This window comes from Schistocerca gregaria, chromosome 1 (genome assembly GCF_023897955.1).
Source record: "Schistocerca gregaria isolate iqSchGreg1 chromosome 1, iqSchGreg1.2, whole genome shotgun sequence".
In the NCBI taxonomy this organism is placed as follows: Eukaryota; Metazoa; Arthropoda; class Insecta; order Orthoptera; family Acrididae; genus Schistocerca; species Schistocerca gregaria.
In genome coordinates this window covers 298,775,337-298,799,396 of record NC_064920.1, presented here as the reverse complement: position 1 = coordinate 298,799,396, position 24,060 = coordinate 298,775,337, and the positions used below count along the sequence as shown (strand labels likewise).

General features: G+C 38.2%; 1 protein-coding gene across 3 annotated transcripts in view; it reads left to right on the top strand.

Moving 5' to 3' along the window:
* Nucleotides 1-24,060, top strand: part of LOC126341927 (putative tRNA (cytidine(32)/guanosine(34)-2'-O)-methyltransferase) — a 72,094-nt gene that overhangs the window by 4,832 nt on the left and 43,202 nt on the right. The window contains exons 1-4 of one of the 3 annotated variants that reach the window (XM_050001812.1): nucleotides 8,029-8,096; nucleotides 14,521-14,644; nucleotides 20,792-20,861; nucleotides 23,362-23,540. In XM_050001812.1, the coding sequence (XP_049857769.1) occupies nucleotides 8,064-8,096; nucleotides 14,521-14,644; nucleotides 20,792-20,861; nucleotides 23,362-23,540 (406 nt within the window). In that variant the 5' untranslated portion in view covers nucleotides 8,029-8,063. Of the gene's footprint in view, nucleotides 1-8,028; nucleotides 8,097-11,180; nucleotides 11,962-14,520; nucleotides 14,645-20,791; nucleotides 20,862-23,361; nucleotides 23,541-24,060 lie in introns of those variants that run through there. The other 2 variants (XM_050001814.1, XM_050001813.1) reach the window with 2 other exon arrangements.

Sequence of the window (24,060 nt, the reverse complement as noted above, 5' to 3'; positions counted from 1 at the left end):
CAGCCCCAGTGTTTGGGTGTCTGAGGTCTCAACTTGCCCCTCAGTACTGCTATTTTCTTTCATGTCCATTTTGATTCCACGAGAGTTGGGGATCTAATCGGTCCACACCATGGAAACCCCAGGCTGTGCAAGGCTAATTACTCAGGGAAGTCGCCCGGTATCCCTGAGGCTCTGTTCACGACACATATTCCCATGTACCACTCACCCCTCGGTGCAGATCCCATCACACTGTGGGTTGGGTATTGAGGAGTTGGGAAAGGATAAGGAATGGATGTAGGATGGCAGGTCATTGTGGGACACATTTAATCTGGTCCAACAGACAAGACCTTAGCGACCGTAGGTTCCCGCAGCCCTCAGCTTCACACGAACTCACAAGCCTCCCCACCCACAAGGACAATGCTACTTCAAGGTGGTGTCCCTCGGAGAGGAGCTCTGGTATTTTCCCAACACAGCTATGACAATTTATAACTGTTATGCTGAAGGTTCGTGTGTCTACATTCCTCATGTTTTTGATCTGCACCATTTTGAGACTGAAGCGTTTTTTTTTAGTTTCCTCAAGACTTTAACCTAAAAAGCCACCTTGCCCATTCCACACAGTCCCAGCTATCCACGTAGTGAGTGGTCTCTTGCTTTTAGTGGACTCCTGACCTATTCAGCAGAACCTGAAACCCAACCACACTATGGAAAAAAATTGAGGAATCTTTAGCTTAGATGGTCAAAGAAACATCTGAACCTCTGATGCATACCCTCCACTCAGCTCTGTACCAGAGGTCCACTATCAATCCCGTTGACTAGGCTGCAAATATTGAGCTCTGCTTTCATCTCGCAAGCAAGTCCTGCAGCCTTTACCACTTGTGTTAGTTGCTTGGAACCACAGAGAATCCCTTCTGATCCAAAGCAGCATGTATCATTGGTACCTATGTGAGCACCGCCTGCAGTTGATATTGTAGTCATAGGATATTACATTTTTTAGTTTTGTGAAGTACACAATTTTACATTTCTGAACATTTAAGCAAGTTGCCAATCTTTGCACCTCTTTGAAATGTAATCAGGATCTGACTGAATAGTTACACTACAAAAACAGTCAATTATTGATGAAATTATTTAATTGGATAGATAAAATATCGGCTCACGAAGTGGTGGCAGAACGCACATATAAAAGACTGCTGTGACTGGCAAGCTTTAGGAGCCAGTGGCTCCTCCATCAGGCAGAAGGTTTGAAGGGAAAGGTAGAAGAGTGAAGGAAACAGACTGGAGAGGTCTAGGAAAAGAGGTAGATTCCCGTAGGTCAGGGGAAACTTATGTATGGGATGAGAAGTAAAAAAAAAAGAGTCTTTCTTTCTCATTCCGTATGGTAAGTCTCAACTGACCCGCATCTCTGGGTGACTTTCCCAAAATCTAACCCTTTTCCTACATCTCCCCAGTCCTTTTCCTTCACCCTTCTTCCTTCCCCTTCAACCCTTCTGCCTGAAGAAGGAGCCACTGGCTCCGAAAGCTCACCAATCTCAACAGTCTTTTATGTGTGTTCTTCCGCCACTTGGTGAGTGAATATTTCTGCAGCTTCTTTCAGACTGTACTTCATTATAGTTAACTGCATCATCTGCAAAAAGTCTGAGGTTACTAATTAATATTGTTTGCAAGGTCATTTATATACAACATGAACAACAAAGTTCCCCTCATTTATATGCAACATGAACAATGAAGTTCCCCACACACTTCCCAGGGACACACTAAGAGTTACATCTGCATTGAAGATAACATGCTTTGTCTTCCCTACCAAAAAGTCCTCGATCCAGTCACAAATTTCACTTGATACACTGTACAATCAAACTTTTGACAAAAAGCACAGGTGCAGTACTGAGTCAAATGCTTTTCAAAAATCAAGAAATACTGTATCTGTCTGACTTCCTTGATGCAAATCTTTCACTCTGTCATGTGAGAGAAGTGCAAGTTGGGATTCACATGATCAGTGTTTTCACAATCCATTCTGGTTGGCATTCTATTCAAGATACCTTAATATGTTTGAATTCAGAATATGTTCTAGAAGATTCTATAACAAATCGATGTAAATGACATCGGACAGTAGTTTTGTGGATCACTGCTACTTTTCTTCTTGTAGACGGATGTTACCTGTGGTTTTTTCCAACTGACGGGCACGGTTTTTTGTTCAGGTGCTCTACGATAGATTATAGTCAGAAGAGGGGCTAACTAGCTGCAACTTTAATATAGAATCTGATAGGAATTCCACGGGGCCCAGGAGCTTTGTTCAATTTTAAAGATTCCAGCTGTCTCTCAATACCACTGACACTAATACTGATTTCACTCTTCTTTTCAGTGGTATGAGGATCAGATTGTAGCAATTCTCCTGGGTTTTCCTTTATAAAGGAACATTTAAGAACAAAGTTAAGCATTTCAGCTTTCGCATTGCTACCCTCAATTTCTGTTCCTGTCTCATTTGCTAGAGACTGGACACTAGCTTTGGTGCCACTTACAGCCTTTACATATGACCAGAATGTCTTTGGATTTTCTGAAATATCATTTGCCAATATTATGTTGTGATAGCTATTGAAGGCTTAGTGCATTTCCCTCTTGACAGCCAAACAAGTTTCATTCAGCAGCTCCCTATCTATAGTCCTGTGCTTTGTTTTACACCTGTTATATAATAGCCTCTGTTTCTTTAGAAGTTTCTTTACAGGGACTTTACCATTGAGTGTTCCTCCCATTATATCTGTTCTACTGGATACATATTTGTCCATTGCGTAGTCAGTTATCCTCTACATGTGCCTGCCCTGTGTTGAAAGTTTCAAGTTCCTCACTGATATAAGACACTACTGATTTTTTATCTACTGCTTGTTGTAGTTGTCCTTTGTACATTGGTAATCATTGTTGCCACAATCGCATCATAATCATTGATGCCAATTTCGATGTGGACATCCTTAGTTGCCATTAGATCCAGTATACTTCCATCATAAATGAGGTTCCAAATAATCTGCTCTTGGTAGTTTTCAGAGAAGGCGTGTGGTAATATTTTACAGTATGTCTTAGCGTGCCCACCACTAACAAAACTGTAATTTTCCCAATTGATTGTAGGATGATTAAAGTCACCACTGATGATTACAGTATGATTGGGAAACTTAAGTACAAACAAACTGAGGTTTTCTGTAAACTTTTCGGTTACACCAGGAGAAGAGTCTGTTTTGTGATAGCAGGATCCTATTACAATTTTATGACCACCCCTGATACTAAGTCTTGCCCAAAAAAACTCACATGCAGCTTCAGTTTCTATTTCAGTGGGTTTGAGTTCCTTTTTCCAACAAATACATCACCTCCATTTACATTAACCTATCGTTTCGATGTTGTTGTTGTTGTGGTCCTCAGTCCAGAGACTGGTTTGATGCAGCTCTCCATGCTACTCTATCCTGTGCAAGCTTCTTCATCTCCCAGTACCTACTGCAACCTACATCCTTCTGAATCTGCTTAGTGTATTCATCTCTTGGTCTCCCTCTACGATTTGTACCCTCCACGCTGCCCTCCAATACTAAATTGGTGATCCCTTGATGCCTCAGGACATGTCCTACCAACCAATCCCTTCTTCTGGTCAAGTTGTGCCACAAACTTCTCTTCTCCTCAATCCTATTCAATACTTCCTCCTTTCGATATACACTTAAATTTTCCCCAAACATCTCACTGGTATTAGTTCAAATTTCAACATGCTTTCTACACCTTGTACTTAGTGAGCTTCACACCAACACTTTGAACTCTGGCTCATTGTTGTGAATGCTTCAGCAGTTAACCACTAGGATTTTAATACTGTCACCTGAGGAAGGCATTTATTTTGATCTTGCACCGATAGTTTTGAGTTTACTACATGGTTATCTGGATTGGATGGAGAGTCACCTAATCTAAAAAACTTTTGTGTGCATCCCACACAGTCAGCTACCTGGCTAGCACACACCTTATCCATGTAGGGACACCTTACAGTTCTCCTTCTGCCAATAACATTGTCAGTAGAGGGAGAAGGAGCAGACACAGTTTCAGAGTACCCAGTTGCCCTCCAGGTGCGAAAGTACCCCACAGCCAGGAGAATCAGCAATGGTCAATGGCATGGGGATCCAAAAATCTATGGAAATTTGTATTGTGTATCAGCAGGGAATGTGATCTGTAACTGAAAAAGTATCATAGTAATCCCTCTACTGGCAAAAGATTCACGCTAGTTCCCCATTCAGATCTCTTGAGAGGGCAGTGCCAAGATGGAGGTGACTATGAGAAAATACTTCGAAAAAAAAAGAAACAACAAAAAGGTTGCATTCTTCGAGTCAAGGCATGGAGTAGTCTGAGACTAGAAAATATAAAAATGGAAATGATTAGGCAGAAAGTAGATGTAGCAAAGGTCAGTGAAATTGACAGAAAAGAATAAAATGTATGGTTGGACAAATACAGGATAATATCAAGAAATGCAGAAAATAAAATAATGGGACTAGGATTTGATGTGAACAGGAAGGAAGGACAAAAAGTTACTTAGTGGAAACAGATGTGATAGGGTTGTTCTGATCAGAATCAAAATCAAACGAATGCCAATAATTATAGTTTAGGTATACATGTCAATGTCAGAAACACAAGACGATGAAACAAAGGGTTTATAGCGAGACAAATGTGTAATTCAGTATTTAAAGGGAAATTAAAATCTGATAATCAAGGGGGATTGGAACACTATAATAGGAGGGAGACAGACTTATAAGATTCCTTGAGTTCTGCAATAAGTATTAGTTGGTAGTAGAAAATACACTGTTCAAAAATCACAAGAGGAGGAGAGGTGCTTTGACACTGGATTACCATCTGGATTACATCATGGCGACACAGATATTCCAAAAGCAAATATTAGATTGTAGTTGGTAGTAGAAAATACACTGTTCAAAAATCACAAGAGGAGGAGAGGTGCTTTGACACTGGATTACCATCTGGATTACATCATGGCGACACAGATATTCCAAAAGCAAATATTAGATTGTAGTTGGTAGTAGAAAATACACTGTTCAAAAATCACAAGAGGAGGAGAGGTGCTTTGACACTGGATTACCATCTGGATTACATCATGGCGACACAGATATTCCAAAAGCAAATATTAGATTGTAAGGCATACCTAGAAGCAGATGAACTCAGATTAGAAGTTAACTATGGTGAAAAGAGTTGGCTGAAACTTAAGATGATCTTCAAGAAGCTTTACGATACAAGGAAGTAGGACACAGAAATACTGAGAAATGATGTTCATCCTGAGGTAATGGATAATAGTAATAATTCCCTGTATCAACAGAAAGTTGCAAGTCTTTCAACTGGACACCATCTCAGTGACACATATTTCTAACCTACCCCAATACTCTTGCCAGAGAAGAGGAACGTGCAGTTTAAAAAAAATGGTTCAAATGGCTCTGAGCACTATGCGACTTAACTTCTGAGGTCATCAGTCGCCTAGAACTTAGAACTAATTAAACCTAACTAACCTAAGGACATCACACACATCCATGCCCGAGGCAGGATTCGAACCTGCGACTGTAGCGGCCGCTCGACTCCAGACTGTAGCGCCTAGAACTGCACGGCCACTCCGGCCGGTGAACTTGCAGTTTAATGTGCAATCTGAATGGTATATTATTCGTAGTAAATCTTCTCATTATTGAGAGATGAAATCTGTGCTGAAGGTGGACTGAAATATTGCATGATCCAACTGGGATTTGACCCTGCTACCTCTGGGTTACCAGACATGTGCTTTACTACTAGATTACCAGCCCTGACAGGCGACTTATACTTCAGTAATGAATACCTTAGTAGATAGTTCAGCTGAGGAGGAAAAGAAATTCTGGTTAACAGAAGGAGTACTTCAATTGATCACACACAAGAAAGGAATTTTAAAATGTTCAGGAAAAGAGAAAAAAATTCAGCAGTATACATCGTTTATGAATAAAATCAATAGGAAGTGCAGGGGAGCTAAGTGAAACGACAGTAGGAAAAATGTGAGGAAATCAAAAAGGAAATGGTCATCAGGTGGACTGATTTAGCATATAAAAAGTAAAAATAGTTTTAGGTGATTTTAAAATGATGGACATTAACTTGTAAAAGAAATTCTAATGTTCAACACAGAGAAAAAAGAGATAAGTGGAACGAGTACAGTGGGAGCCTCTACGAAGTAGTGGCACTGTCTGATAATGTGATGGAAGATGAAATGGTTGTTAGCATGGAGGACATAGAGTCAGAGCTTAATAAAGCTTTTGAAGACTGGTGATCAAACAATGCAGAAGGAACATATAAAATTCCAGTGGAATTTTTTATTAGTTAGTTATATTACTTGTTCCATGGATCATGAACACAATTCTTTCGTAATGATGTGGAACGTGTCAAAGTACACAAGATTCATTTATCCCAAATAATCATTGTTAGTCTTATATACGGTACAATTGTTAATGCTTACTGTATTTCTTTGGCCTATGTCTAAAAATTCATCTATGGAGTAGAAGGAGTTGTCATTCAGGGATTCCCTTAACTTACTTTTGAATGCCGATTGGTTGTCTGTCAGACTTTTGATATTGTTTGGCAATTGATCAAAAATCTTTGTGGCAGTATAATTCACCCCCTTTTGTGCCAATGTCAAATTCAATGAACGGTAGTGAAGGTCACCCTGTCTCCTAGCATTGTAGCTGTGGACTGTGCTATTAATTTTGAAGTGATCTGGGTTACTAACAACAAATTTCATTAGGCTGTATATATATTGTGAAGCTACTGGCAATATCCCTAATTCTTTAAATAATTGTCTACAAGATGATCTTGGATGAGCCCCAGACATTATTCTGATAACACATTTTTGTGCAATAAATACCTTCTTTCATAGTGATGAATTGCCCCAAAAGACGATTCCGTAAGAAAACAACAAATGAAAATATGCATGGTAAGCTAACTTACTGATGTGCTTGTCTCCAAAGTTTGCAATGACACTAATAGCATAGGTAGCTGAGCTCAATCGTTTCAGTAGATTGTCAATGTGTGTCTTCCAGTTTAAATTCTGATCAATATAGACACCCAGAAATTTTGAACAATCTGCTTTAGCTAAAGATTTTCCCCCACACTCTATATTTATTTCCGGTGTTTTGCTTTTCCCTGTACTGAACTGTATGTACAGTGTTTTTTCAAAGTTCAATGAAAGTCCATTTGCGGAAAAACACCTAATAACTCTTTGAAAAACATTATTTGCATTTTCCTCAGCTGATTCTTGCTTTTTAGGCTTGATTACAATACTTGTGTCATCTGCAAAGAGAACCAAGTTTGCATCTTCATGAATATAATTAGGCAAGTCATTAACATATATTAAAAACAATAAAGGCCCCAAGACAGAACCCTGTGGTACCCCATTCTTGATACATCCCCAGTCTGAATAATCTGCTGCCCTTTGTGTACTATGTGGGTTTACTGTTTCAACCTTCTGCATTCTACCAGTTAAATATGAAGTGAACCATCTGTGTACTGAACCATTCATTCCATAGTACTTCAGCTTATCTAAGAGGATTTCATGATCCACACAATCAAAAGCCTTAGAGAGATCACAGAAAATCCCAATTGGTGATGTTCTACTATCCAGAGCATTTAAAATTTGATCAGTGAAAGCGTGTATAGCACTATCTGTTGAAACACCTTTCTGAAAACCGAACTGACATTTTGTTAGAACGTTATTCTCACTAATGTGTAAAGTTACTCTTGAGTACATTACTTTTTTCAAACACTTTTGAGAAGGATGTCAGAAGTGAAATAGGACGATAATTGTTGACGTCTGTCTTGTCACCTTTTTTTATACAAGGGTTTAACTATGGCATATTTCAATCTGTCAGGAAATATTCCCTGATTCAATGAGCTATTACATATGTGGCTAAGAACTCGACTTATCAGGTGTGGACAAGATTTTAGTATTCTATTGGAGATACCATCAGTTCCATGTGAGTTTTTATTCTTAAGTGAATTTATTATTTTCTTAATTTCAGACGGTGAGGTGGGTAGGATTTCAATTTCATTTGTTTGCACCGGGAATGCCTCTTTCATATAGAGTTCTGCCCTATCTGGTGAGCAGCTGGTGCCTATATTTTCCACTACATTTATAAAATGATTATTAAAAATATTTTCAACCTGTGATTTTTAATTTATAAGCTTTTCTTTGTGCTTAACAGTAATACCGTGTTGTCCTGTGACCTTGGTTGCCCTGTTTCCCTTTTAACTATATTCCATATTGTTTTAACTTTGTCATCAGAGGTGCTAATCTCAGACTTGATACACATACTTCTGGATTTTTTTTTTTTATAACTTTCCTTAATATATTACAATATTTCTTATAATGGTTGAGCTTTTCTTCATCTCGACTTATTCTAGTGTCTTGGTATAGTTCCCATTTCCGGCTACAAGAAATTTTAATCCCTTTAGTCAGCCATGGTTTTTTATCAAGTTTATTTGAATTATGATTCACTAATTTCTTAGGAAAACTGTTTTCAAATATACCCACAAGTTTATCATGGAATAAGTTAAATTTAACATTCGCATCAGGTTCCCGATAAACATCCTCCCAGTCTACCCTTTTCAAGCTTTCCTTAAATTGTTGAATTGTTATATGGTTAATTGGGCGTATTATTTTGTTTGTTTTTTTCACATTACTGTATGGAGCAAAGTCATGAATTGAAAGTAACTGTGCATCGTGATCAGAAAACCCGTTCTTAATAGGATAGGTGCTTACTTCTTTTACTTTATCTTGGTCTATGAAAATGTTATCTATCAGGGTGCTACTGTCTTGTACAATACGAGTAGGAAAATCAATGACTGATGTCAGATTGTAAGAGCAAAGTAATAGTTCAAGGTCGTTCTTCTTGCTTGAGTGTTTAAGAAAATCTATGTTAAAATCTCCACAAATGATAATGTGTTTTCCCTTTTCTGACAGATAATGCAGCAAGAGATCTAGGTTTTTAAGAAACATTTGAAAATTTCCAAGTGGGGACCTATACACAGTCACAATTATGAATTTACCACTGCCCAATTTAAGCTCACAAGCGCACTATGTTCCCCCTTAACATAAATGGCAGCTCCTCCTTTCTCCATGTTGTCTCTACAAAAATAAGTTGCTAGTTTATACCCATTAATATTTACATTTTCCATTTGTGTAGTTATATGATGTTCAGACAGGCACAGTACATCAACTTCTGTTGTATTTTTAATATTCTCAAAACAAATTATTAGTTCGTCTATTTTGTTCCTTAATCCCCTGATATTTTGGTGAAATATATTAACACAACTGTTTCCTCTACCTTTATTCGAACCATTTATTTTTTTACCTTTAAGAGCTGCCTGTCTGGATATCTTGTTCAACCTAAAAAAGGTGCCCCTATGCCCTTTCGGGTCACAGGGGTTTTGCCTTGAGTGCTAGTGGCCCCCTTTAGACGACCTACAATTAAATCAGCTAATCTATCCTTCCCTCGACTATTTAGGTGCAGACCATGTCGAGTGTATCCCCATCTCCCAATGCTACCAACAGGCACTGTATAAATGTGTGTTTTTGCACCGTCCAGCAGCTGCTCGCTCAACTCTCTGTTAACTCGCCACACAGAAGGGTTAACCGAGGGCTGATCGTAACGCTGCAATACCTCAACAAAACCCACATTCGTACATCCTGTTGCAGCTCCTATTTTATCCAGGTCACTCTTAATATCATAATTCCTATCCTTGGCCAGGCTGTTTCCTGCCCCACCTATTACTATCACCTCATCATTCTTGTCAAAGTCCCTACAGAGTGGTCCTATGTCTTCTATCACCTGGCTAAGCCTAGCACTTGGCTTAAACAAACTCATGACCTGGTAATCTGCTCCTAATTTCTCCTGCACTAGTTGGCCTACACTGCACTAGTTGGCCTAGGGGAAGTGGCAACCAAATGATTATTGAAGTCAGTGTGTAAACATACCTTCAGGCTTTTGGAAGAATACCATATGCTCAATTCCAAATATAGTAAGGGCAGATAAATGAGAGAACTGCTGCACAATGAACATTACAGACATTGCATCTAGACATGCATATGTATGTCTGCCCATTTGGTGACATTTTGTATAAGTTAACTCTGATGAAGGCAATGTTTAGAAGCTCAGCAGCATTTCCAACCCCTGTTTATATGCATGTTGACCACTCAATGCCCCAACTATGCATCTACTTCCTTTATTTGTAGTCTCCCTGTACTTTATAATATCATATTACATTGTACAGTGCTGTAGACAGAATCACTCTGCTGCAGAGTATGCACTGGTATGAACCTTCCTGGCAGATTGAAACTGTTTGCCAGACCGAGACTCAAACTCAGGACTTTTGTCTTCTGCTGCCAAGTACACTATTGACTGAGCTAAAGAACCATGATTCGCAACCCGCTCTCACAGCTTTACTTCTGCCAGCACCTTGCCTCCTATCTTCCAAACTTCACAGAAGCTCTAGTACAAAACTTGCAAGTGTAGAACTAGAAGAAAAGATATTGTGGAGATATGGCTTAGCCACAGCCTCGGAAAATTTCCATAATGAAATTTTCACTCTGCAGAGGAGTGTACACTGATATGAAACTTCCAGGCAGTTTAAAACTGTGTGCAGGAGAGTTTCTGTGAAGTCTGGAAGGTATAAGATGAGGTATTGATGGAAGTAAAGCTCTGAGGATGGGTCATGAGTCATGCTTGGGTAGTTCAGTCAGTAGAGCACTTGCCTGTGAAGGGCAAAGGTTCTGAGTTCGAGTCTCGCTCAGGCACACAATTTTAATCTACCAGGAAGTTTCAACAGTACTGTAAGTTTGGACATACACAGGAGTTTAGAGCATACTGACTAACATGTGATTGTATAATGTCTGTAGCCAAACAAATGAGATGTCATCAATCTCTGCCTGTTGTGTAATTACGCAACAAGGTGAAAGAAATCAGTTTCATGGTGTCAGCTCCAAATTTCTGTAAAAACAAAATTAAGGAGTGTATGAAAATTAGAAAGTTGAGCAATCAGACAAACAGTGACAGAGTTTTGAATATATCCAAGGCTCGTCATCTGACAACCAGTTTTTAAAATCTGATCAACAGGTATACCACTGCTGGTGTCGGGAAAACAAATTTGAAATATAAAGGATTGAGTACAGTTAACACCAGAATTTGAACTTGGTTATAGATACTTGCACATTCTCAACAATATCTCACAATTTGCTTGGAGCCTAGACAGCTAGAATACCTAAAATTATCACTCACAGTACGCAGATAAGGTAACTGTGTCAGTAGAATCAACCTTCCTGAACACACACTAACAGATGAGTTCTATTTAAAAAATTCTGGAATATTTGTAATTTTGCGCCAATGTTGTGTTGGAGCAAATGCAGTTGACATCCCTGCACACACTTGTGTTTAATGTGTAGCTGCCAGAAGCTTCATTGTTGTATGTCTCTTAGTTATTGTTAAATGCTGTATTGAGTACAGGGTTGTGTCACACAGTTCCCAAATTTCAAAATGGCAGAATTAGAGGAACAACGCATGCATATTAAAGTTTGCATGGAACTCAAGAAAACCTTTACAGAGATACACCAAATGATGCAGGAAGCCTACAGTGATGAATGCTTAAGCCATAGGGGATTTTACAAAAGGTTCACACAGTTTAAAAATGCCCAGATGGAAGTTAAAGATGACCCTTGTTTAGGACACCCTTTGACATCTACCAACGATGTTCCTTAAAAGAATCGTATAGCTCCTGTGGACTTTTTTTAATTTCCAAAGTTGAAAATCCCATTGGATTGAAGATTTGCAACAATAGACAAGATAACAAAAAATTCGCAGACGATAGTTTGCATGATCAAAGTGAGAGGAGTACCAAGACTGCTTCTGGAAGTGGAAATGACACTGAGAGCAATTGTGGAGGAGAATATTTCAAAGGAGACCTTGCACAGTAAGTAAAATGTAAATGAGAAAAGTTTTGTGGACATAGTTCCGGAATTTTTTGATTGGACCTCATGTATCTTAATTCTGTCTGTGTGTGATTCAACTCTTTATATTCACTAGGTTTTAATTAATTTTCTGATCTTGGCTTGTTCTTTTTAATATATGATTTGATTGCTTCTAATTGAGCTAGTTTACATTTTAGTTTTTTGCTGATTTGTTAATGTATTAACTTACTTTGCTGTAGTTTATATTAAGGGTAATATGTTGGTTTCATTATCTGAACATCCCCTCTGCCATGTGGATGCAAGGTGCTCTGCTGATTTGGTTACAAATTGTTGATTTTTCAACATGTGTGTGTGTGTGGGGGGGGGGGGGGGGAGGAAGAGAGAGAGAGAGAGAACGAGAGAGATAGCTTGATAGTGGCTAAAGAGATAAAATAAATATGGTATGTCATATAATGAGAATTCTCCAGTGTTGTCTATGTGGTTTCCTAGACATACAGTTGCTTGAGAGTCTGTATGATGACTTTGATTATTGCACTACGGGATCCTACAGCATTGATGGATTGCACTCTACACAATAAAGCTACAGAGATCCAAGACATCTTTCCCTCATTTAGTAACTGACCAAAGACTAGTTAAGGATAAGGAGGCCCCAAGAGGTAGTGTCTTTTATTTGAGTATGCCTGGCTTAGCTAACATGAATTTTGAAAAAGGACTTGTTAATGATATCTGTGACATCGCAGCTCAGTTGAAAATATGAATTGTCGTAGCCAATCACATTTATTATATTAAACATTCTGCTTTACATTTCAGGGGCTTATACCCCACTCCACAAGTGGATTTATGTTAATCAATGTGGCATGGGCTGTATTGAATGTACATTTTTTGAGTAATGTATAATGACTGAAAGACAGTGCCATGAGTTTCCTACAATTTGTTCATACAATACATCATGCGTATTAATGTCTACCTGGTGATGGTGGTATGATTCTGTAAAAGATGCAGTGAAAATCAGAATGAACATTAATAAAACCTAAAAACTGCAGGGACGATTTCCTGACTGAAGATGGAGAAAAAAAAAAAGGTTGTATGAACATGTGCCTGGAAATGCATCATTGCCACGGTAGATGGTGGGGACAAATGAAAGTTCCTCTGACCATGTGCTACATGTTTTTGTGTGGTGCAGACTGTGTGATTGACACAGCATACTGTAAGCAGTAGAATGGTCTGGTATTCACGTCAGAAACAAGCCGAGATTGTGTTTGCGTACGGCCAAGCAGATGGAAACAGTCAAGAGGCAGCACAGGTATACCAAAACAAGTACCCTCTCAGACACCAACCACATCACACAACATTTCAGGCCCTTTTTGGGCATTTGTGTTGTCATGGGTCCTTTCAAACAGATGATCTTGCAGGGAGGTGTCAGTCTGTGCATGCACCAGATTTTGAGGATTAGGTTTTACAGGATACTGAGACGAATCCTAGTACTAGCTCTAGGCAAGTGGCCTGCCAACAAGGTGTAAGCCAAAGTATGATTATGTGTATCCTACATGGTAACTACGTGCATTGCATCCCATAGTGGCCACTTTGAACATTTGTTGTGACATGTTTACAATGCAGCTCTGTACTGTGTTCTGCTACAGTTTGTTGTCGTTACACCATCCATTTTCAGACACATGTTCACAGTACCTTTTTTCCTCCATTTCCAGTTGGGTATCCATCACTGCAGTTTGTCAGTGTACACATATTTCACATATGAAAAATTGTCTGTACCTTGTTGTAACTTAAACTGTACAATGAGTTTTTGTCTGAAGCACTATGATTTAGTTTATCTGGTAAAGTGTAAGCTTTATTTGGAGATTTTCTGACTTCTCTTTTATGATGGCATCAGTGGATAATCCACCTAGAGGAAGCCTAATTTGCGTGTTTGGCTTGTTATCAGTCAGAACTGGCTAAAGTATAAAGGACTATTCTTTGCAATTACTGCAGTTTGTATGCTGCTGTTGACTGGAAAAACTGTATAATGCTCTCTACCATACACTACATCTCAGATCCACAGAGCAGTGTAAGTAGAATCATTTGTATGTTCTACTGCAGAATAATGCTGAAGACAACTTTCCCAGATGGTCCAGTAGTCTCAAATACTATCTGTGATTTATTGCTTGCACTGTTAAGACTTTATTGTTGGTCTGAGTCTCATTAGGATGACTTAATAGCTACTTAAAGGAGATGTGAACTTTTAATACTGGTGTCCAATGATATTTTAGGCACAGGATGAAGCAGCAGTTAGTTGGTAGCATTCGATGTTCCCTTGACGCAGATCATGAATTACATTATCTTCATCTTGGCTTGAAACTTATCACTGTATCATCTGATTTTGAGTGCCAACAGTGGTGTCTTGTATACAGTATAGTGTGGGTTGTGAATATCTAAACAGATATAAAACGATATTGTAAAGTTTTCATACTAATTTCACTTAAAGCATAAACTATTTTTCCACAGTGTCTTTTGTTAGTTTTATTTTTATTTATGTGCATTGATTATTGTAATTGAATTTTTTTTAGGATATGGGAAAAAGGTCAAAAGACAAGCGTGACATTTATTACCGCCTAGCAAAAAGTGATGGTTGGAGAGCAAGAAGTGCTTATAAATTAATACAGATAGATGAGAAATTTAAAATTCTTGATGGTAAGTACTTTAGAAAGCCACAAACGCAAATAATTCTGGCTTAAACAAAGTTACAAATATGTGTGTTTGATTGCTAAGAACAATCGTAAGTAATATCATAGCCACTGGTCAATCATTTTTAACTGTACAAAATATTTGGCAATTTCATTTCTTTGCATTGTCTGTCATCCAAGTACCTACTGAAATATGATAAAAGTTGATACTTTTTGTTGCCATTGGTTTTTAATGAACCACTTTTCTGAAACAATTTTTGAAATCATAATTGTGGTAAGAAAAATGGTTCAAATGGCTCTGATCACTATGGGACTTAACATCTGAGGTCATCGGTCCCCAATTGTGGTAAGACACAGCATTAATTTTGAAAAAGTCCAGTGTTTTGTGCTTATTTCCAAAAAAATGCATATGGACGGGGTACACACAAATAAGCATTAGCTAGATAATTACAAGGCTCATCCATAAAGTAAGTTTGCCGCTCGTCCCACAGCTTGCAAACTATATGGTGCATGAAGCGACTGCATGCACATCATAAAGTACTGATGTGCCTTGGTACATGTGCTAATGGAACTTTCTGAGGTCTCATAGTAGCTTCATGCCAGCAGTTGTTAATGGAGGCTCAAATTTCAGTTCCCAGTATATGTGAAGCACCCCACTGATAAAGTTTTTGAATGCACAGATTTAAATTCGTTATCATCTGTGCCAGGCCCATAGGCATAATGTCATGATCAAGCATTTGGTATGTCACAGGTGCAGCAACTTTGTAACTGGTCACCTAGATGTTTATGACAAAGAGCGCAGCAGGAGACCATGCCTCTGTACAATCAAACTTGTGGAGCTCTTGGTGGAACACATTGTGGAGAATCGTCACACCACAGTCATGGTACTCAGCAGTCAGATACTTTTTGCATAGAATTGTCATGGAACCCGTATTGTTCCAGAAGTTGTCTGCCTTAGCAACTGACTCCAGAACAATAAGCAAAGTGCACGGTGGCAGCTTTCACTTTTCTGCAGCAGTACCATGATGACAGAAATGAGTTTCTGAACTGGATAATCACAGGTGATGAGACATGGCTTGCCCACAGTAGTCCAAAAATCAAGCAGCAATCAGTGTGTTGGTGTCACACTGCAAGATGAAATTCGAGCAGACTGTGTCAATGCTGAACATGCTGTGTTGATTGTTCTGGGACAAATGGAGAGTTCTCTTTTCAGATTCCTGATCAGTAAGACAGGGAATGCTGATCATTCATGCAAAATAATGCGGAAATAGTGACAGGTCATCCAAAGAAGTGGTGCAGAATGCTCAGTTCTGGTGCCACCTTGCTGCACAATAACATTCAGCTGCACACAACTCTTGCAAATATTGTGCTGTGGCAACAAGTGCAACAGGAGCCAACAGCAACCTGCACAATGGTGACGGTATTCTAGTCCAACCAAGGCAGAAATTTAAACCAGCCAGCTTACTAGCAGATCAACAGAGGACAACACTAGTAGCCAGGCCAGCAGCAGCTCCAAGGTGTGTGCACAGCACCAGCCAGTGAATGCATGCCAATCTGTGCGCACAGACCAAACTATTTCCTACTTCCTCTGAAACTAAGCTTGAACTAATCATTTGGAAATGTTACTCTGCGAGACAACAATTTACGCCTGCACTGTGATGGTAGCCAGCAGTTCCAGTGCAGCCAGCCACATTGGATAGACCTCACCTGTACAATGTCTACCATGATGAGCGCTTCTACTCTTTGCCGTCACTGTGAAGTTGTACTGGCCCAAACAGGACTATGCCAAGTGGAACTGGCTGACAATCTTAATAACTGGATATGAAATGATATTATATGCAGTTGTGGTTACAGTGATTCGTATTCCATTCCAAGCCACTGAATTTTTGTTCTTTAAGAACAATATTGTGTATCCCACATCTGTTTTACAGATTTTATTAAAAGTTTTGAAACAGCATTTTTGTCACTGTTTCTGAAATTATCCTTTTGTAAATAGGCTCTCAAGTCTACATCAAATTTGATTGGATTTATAAAGAATTTATTGAACGATTTAATTTTGAACAGCAGTTACAGTAATATCATTTTTTAAATTAATTAGAAAAATAGCTTGACTTTTAACATGGGTTCCCAATTCCAATTTGACAGTAGACTACACAGCCACTGTCTTACTTCTATGTTTAGCAATGAACATATTATGTGATATTTTTTGCCGCAAGGGATTGGAATCAATGTGTGGTAACCATCTATGCCTCTCTGTCAGTCTCAAAATGCTAACTCTGGCTGAACAGTAGTTTCCTGAGATTCCAAAACAGATGGAAATCATTGGGAGTTAGGTTTGGGCTGTAGGGGATGAACACAATAACTAACTTCTTAAGCATAAAAATAAGAACTTTCTTGACTGACTGAATCCTCAAACAATCTGAGTTCCAAAAAGTAACAGTGACAGTTGAATGCCTTTGAAGTCAGTAGCAAAGAATTTTGCAATACTGGCACTTAGGATACATTTTGCAAGTGTAGGAGAAGCAGAAAATCTGATGTAGACTTGAGAGCCCATTTACAAAAGGATAATTTCAAAAACAGTGACAAAAATACTGTTTCAAAACTTTTAATAAAATCTGTAGAACAGATGTGGGATAAACAATATTGTTCTTAAAGAACAAAAATTCAGTGGCTTGGAATGGAATATGAATCACTGTAACCACAACTGCATATAATATCATTTCATATCCAGTTATTAATATTGTCAGCCAGTTCCTGATACAAGGGTGTTTCCCGAATGTGTCAATATACGCAGAGAAAAATTCTTTGCTTAGTAATAAATCAACAGGAGGTCTGGAAAGTTAACCCCCACACTCTTTTTCACCCTCCTCCCCTCCTAGAGGCATCTAAAGTAATCAAAAATATTGTGTCAAACCAAAAGAAAATAAATTATTCCATAAAATGCGTTTTTAATAAGTTTTTCTTCCATAACGTAAAAAGCAATATAAATGCCATCAGTAAGTTTACAAGCAGGTGGTTAACGAAAGGATAGGCTAATTGTAAATGGATGTGAGACATTCATCACAGTAGACAAGAAACTTATATCCACTGAGATAGAAATTGATGATTGGGCAAGATTCAGCATCAAGAGTAGACACAAACTTATAATTTAGTGCTTCTATCGATTACTCAGCTCAGTCCCCTGAAGAATGTAGAAACTGTAGAAAAGCTTCAGGTTGCTAGTACAAGTAAGGTAATCTTTGGAAGAGACTTTAATTGTGCAGCAATCTGTTAGGATATTTATAGTTTTGTAATCTGTGGACATGACAAAACTTTCTTTGAATAATACCAAACAGTTAGTTTTGTAGAAATTACAATATTTTGAATAGGATTTATCTGTTTTGAACATGAAAACAATTGCTGCCTTATGCAGAAATTCATGTTGTAGGGAACTCTCATGTCTGGCTGATGAAGCAATTCGGCTTGACACAGTTTAGAGAGTCCACCTAAAAAAGAGGAATGGTGAAGAAAAGTTTAATTTAGAGCTGATACTAATTTCACCTGGATACATGTGGCTGGATTGGCACACCAGATGGAGTATAAAGGAAGTAGCATCAAAGGATTAGTCATCAATTAATTACAGCAACTCTCTTGTTTCTGTCACAGCATTGGAAGATAGGTGCATGTCAGAAATTGAATGAAATTTTAAAACAGAGAACTGATGTACAGAAATTGTTAAATAATAAATTCTTGTCATGAGTTGAGTGTCAAGATGCACACTTACATTTCAAAATTATAACAGCAACAAAAAGAAAATCACAAAAGAATGAAGTTATAAACACTTCCAAGAAAATACTATTTAGGTCATCAAGTATTCAAAATGCATACTGTCTACTCCAGTAAATTTATTCAGCAGGTGGTACAAGGACTTCTGGAGAAACTGGAGAGTGTAAGGGTACAGTACCCCTACATAGTATCTATCATGCACTATGCAGTGATCATAAAAATAAAGCAAAGACTGTAGTGCAGTCAACAGTGTGTGAGTGAGTGAGTGAGTGAGAGAGAGTCGAATGTTAGAGTCCATGAGTGGAAGTTGGGTGTGCGAGAAGCTAGAGACATTTGCTTGGTAATGAGACTGGGGATTAGTGGCAGAATATAGGTGTAATGGCACACAGTATTTGATTTCTGTTTAGAGTTTATGAATGCTGGTTTACGAAAGGGTGTTTTGATTAATAAAATCCAGTATTTGTGAGAAGGATATGCTATCATTTAGTAGCTTTCCTTAGATTTCACAAGAAAAAAAGGGCGTGACAATGAGTTTCATGAAAAGGAGCTATTTACCTATTATGCTAAATTAATTAAATATAACTTTATCTTCAGCATATGCGAATAATAAAGTTTTGTGCAAAACTGGGGGAGATGTTATAAGATATTCCTTTGATTTCATTGCATATGCTATGACAGTATAATACTTTAAATCCTCTTGGGTCATCAGGAACATATGCATAGACTTCATCTTTGAGTTTGCCACAGAGAGTCCTATGATATCTAATCAGGCTGATGAGTAGGCCAACTGATAATTTCTTCACTTTGTATCCAGTGACCAGGAAAGGACTGAGTGAGCACTTTCCTAGCCATAAGTGAATAGCGAACTGGATGCCCATCAGACTAGTACCACATACATCTATATATTTCAAATGTCACTTCTTCTGGGAGTCTCTATAATGCTTTGGTAACAAATTGTGCTTGTCTTGTACTCATTAAGATTTCTTCATAAGTGTAGGAACCATTCATCCAGTCTCACAACAAATGTTCACACTCCACTGACTGTTGTTCAACCTTGCACAGCCAGTGCAAATTCTCAGCGGCCCAATAATCCATGTTTCTGACATAAATATTTACCTGATTTATGAAGGTAGATAATTCTTTAAAGAAAGAACATTTTGTCCAAGTGTCACACCAGAACTGAGCAAAATATTCCATACATATTCTGCTATCCCCCTAGTTAATCTGCTGGTGAAGTGACACATGATATGGATGGAAGCTGTTTGTGTGTTAAAAGAGAACAATACCGGGCTGAGGCATTCATAGTTCCTTGAGATCTAACATTTGGATTATGAGCAACAGCTGTCAGAACATATATTTTTTTGCTGAACTCATTGCAGACTTGCTCCTTACCCTCTGTGTATTGTTCCAGTGCCCTTCCAATTTGCTGAATTGTCATTGCTATTGAACACTTTTACTTTTATGAGTATAACTCAACTGTTCTCTTCACATTCCTTCTTTGTTCTTCATAAAGAAGCAGTGTATCTATTATCTTATGGTTTGTGGAAGATTTTTATTATAGCAAGCTGGCCAGTGCTTTACCCATGTGAACAACTAAGGCAAATGAAAGCTATAATTTCTCTGTGACCCTTTTATACCAATATTGTGATATGGCAATACTATGTTTTCTCTTTATCCAATCTGACATAGTTTCTTATTTAAGTGTGAAATCATGGACTTCTGCCTAAGACAGCAATCAGTTTCATGTGCAAAACAGATGGAGCGTAGGATCTAAATATTGTAATTTCTCTGAAACTGCTAGTTAGATTTCAAATAGTGAAATGCAGTACAACATGGCTCTCTTATAACCCTTCAGGGATATGGTCATTAACCTCATTTTTAGTCTTTTACTCCATTTTGCAATCCATGTTCTTGGTTTACTGTTGTCTTTATCAGTTCTCATTATTCATTGGTCTTTGAAGCTCTACCCACCTCTCTCTTTCTAACTTGTACATATTTTTTTTTTATTTAATTTATCTCCCTCTGTCCAAGAACTGCAAGAGGCACATTTAATGGTAGTCTCTCCACTTGAGAATTTCAACTTCATCCTTTGCTGTCAATCTATTTTTCTGCATCTTTATACGTTATTAGTTATTGCAGTTTGATGTACTGGAAATTACCACCATTTTCTTTTTTTTTTTAACTTCCTGTGGTAGTTTTTATATCTTTTTGTTATTGGTAACTCTTTCTTTCCACTTTAGATAGGGATCGCTCATCCACATAATGGATTATTTATTTTTGATTGTTGTGATATATTAAGATAAATTTCTGAAAAAAGTAGTTATTACTACAGTCACCAAAATTTATATCTGCCTGGGCTGAATATGCAAAAACATTCTCTTTGTTGCAGAAGTTAGACGAGTAGTTGATTTGTGTGCAGCTCCAGGTAGCTGGAGTCAAGTCCTATCCAAGAGACTCAGGTGAGTTCCTAATATTTTGTCACCACTATATCTGAGTAATGTGCATCAGCAGTACCACAACATCACATCTGTTACTACCAGCCACAAACCTTCTGATGTCATCATGATTATTCTTAAATCATATTTTATAGAGTGTACTTTTAAATCTTTGATAATGTAATGGTTCAAAAGAAATGCATCCTGGCTGATGAAGATTAATAGGAAAATGTATTGAAGATTTTTAATAGTTTCTCATGCACATGACTTTGGTTATCATACACTACCTGATCTAAAGTATCTGAACACCTGTTAATGAACATGGATGTGGAGTGAGTTCACTCTTCACCTCTATGACAGCTTGAACTCTGCAGGGGATACCGAAACCGGAAAAGGTAGCTAAATTGAGCGAAGTCGATATTGTAACTCATCCCAAAGGTGTCCAGTTGAGGTCAGGTTGAGATTCTAGGTACATCAGTCTATTTCGAGAATGTTATTGTCCACAAACAGTTGCCACACAGATGCAGCTTTGTGATTTGGTGCATTGTCATGCTGACACAATCAGTCATCATCTCCATACTGGTCCTCTATTGTAAGCAGTTCACAATGCTGTACAGTGTGTTCATATCCTGCTGCATTTAGCATTTTCTTAAGTGTAATAAGGGGACCACACACCAGTGCTGAGAAACATCCTCCTTCTCCTTCATTGTTAGCTGTACACAGGATGGCTTGTAATGTTGTCCAGGTATTCGCTGAACCCAAGCCATTCCACTGGTTTGCCACAGGGTATAGTATGAAACATTACTCCAAATAACTCTTTTTCCAGTCATCCAATGTCCACTGACATTACGATTAACAGCAACTCAACACTGCACAATAGTCTTTAATGAACGGTGACAGGAGCCCAAACAGAAGTTGTAGATGTACTAGACCATTTATAAAAGCTCTGAAATACCAACGGAAACCTGGATCTGAAGCTAGAACAGAAAAAAACGGTTGATTGCTGCCCTTTACCATTTTGGAAGTCATATCACAGTCGTTGATCAGGTTCAACTTCTCTAATGGAAGGTACTTTTATGAGCAAACCAAATGTTGCTTACCATAGATTACAGAAATGTGTGGCTTATGAGAAGCTGTTTGACCATTGAACTTAATTCTTTTTAATTCCCTAGGCACAGACATTGTTCTAGCTCAACTACTGATAGTATTCTGGAAGTCAGGAGTGATTCCTTCTGCTGATTTAATGCGATTTTTTACAACCACTCTCTGCAATGCTCAACAGTCCTCCTTGTACATCAGTACATGAGGTCTGCCTGGTCTTGGTTTATCTGTGGTTGTTCCTCTGTTTTTCCATCTTACAGTCACATTACCAACAGTCAGATTGGTAGCTATAGAAAGGTTGCAATTTCCTGATAGATTTGTTATACGAGTGCCATCCACAACTAGTTTTTGGTCAATGTCACTGAACTGTCCTGATCGACCGATTCTTCTGTTACTGCATCTGCATTAACACCACAACACTCTTCAACTCCTTTTACACTGGTGGATCAGCCTCTCATGGCATCTAGTGGTCAATTACGCATTTCATAGTGGTGTACTTCAAGCTGTTCATTAAATAAGAGAGGTGTTCAATATTTGACTCATCCGATATAATTACATGTCCTATTATATCTCCTAAGAAGGAAAAGTCAGTATGTCTAGTGTTTATTATAATGACTAAATAATATAGTTAGAACAACTAGTAGCCGTGATTTCTGTTATTTTTAATAAGAAATATGCTAGAGGTATATTCTGACAAATACACACACAGGTTAGTTCATCAGACCTCAAGAAGGGTAAGTAATAATCTCAGGTCCTGTGGAGACATATAAGTTATAAACATTACTTTTGCATAGTGCTTTAGTTACTACATAGCACTGATACCGCCTTTGCTACTGAGTACTTTTCTGTTCTATATTTGTTCTGTCAGCAGATGAATAGTTCGTTCTACACAAAGAACTGTCATGGTTATCCAAACTGTTGTGGAACTAATTTAAACATTTATATGTATGGACAGGCATATTCTACTGTTTACATTTGCAAAATTTTGGAAGAGTAGAGTTTAATGTACCACCTGCCATGCTACACAAGGTACGGTAGGTGACCAGTCATGGTGGTTTCTTTTTTTTCCCAAAACAAAACAAAACAAGGCACCATTTGCCTTAATCATTTTAGGAACATCATAGAAATTCTAAATCCCAATTGATGGATAAGGATTTGAACCCTGCTCCTTCCAAAATGCGTCAGGCCTCTTAACCACAATCCCACCAGATGTGGTGCTCACATTCTAGCAAAAACTATTAACAGATTTTTGTAATTCAATATATTCTGGTAATTTATGTGAAAGATCTATTGTTGTGGATTTCTGTTTCTTTTATTTATACCCTTTCTCGTCCAGTCAGCCACTTGTCAGTTTGTCCCATATGCTTAAAAGGAAAGAATACTTAGCTGTTGTCTCTACCAAGAAACATTTCTGCTTTTAAAGGGCTGATGATCCCAACACAGATACAAAAATTGTTGCTGTTGATTTGATGATAATGGCCCCCATTGATGGTGTCACATGTATCTGTGGTGACATTACAAAAGGTGAAACAGCTAAAGAAATTGTTAACCAATTTGATGGAAGCTTAGCAGATCTTGTGGTTTGTGATGGAGCACCAGATGGTAAGTTCTATTCTGAAAATTACTTCAGTGTATTTGACACAGTATACATTAAGACAGTGGCTAATCAGCTAAATATCATCTCAAACTAGTTTTCAATAGGGATACAAGCTGAAGAAATTAATTAAAATTTGTTCCAAGGCTGGGACTTTAACCGAGGTCTCCTGTTCACTAGGCAGATGTGCTATATACTATATAACCCTGGCATAGTGGCTAACAAAGCTACAGCGATCACTCTAATCCAGTGCCCTCCCTAACACAGCTGGCGATTTAAAAAGGAGCAAATCAAGATGGGCTGAGGTCTGAATTGGAGACATGTAGATCATATGTTCCTGAGGAGGTATAAAAAAGATTTCCCCATTATGTCCAAAGCTGGAGTGCTATTCCAATATCAGAGAGCTTCGGCAGTACTGACAGATTAAGAAGGATGATCTGAGGTGTGAATTGAAGTCTGTGTTAGGGAGGGCACTCAACTAGGACAGTCTGTGTAACTGTGTCAGACACTATGCCAGAGCGGTGTAGT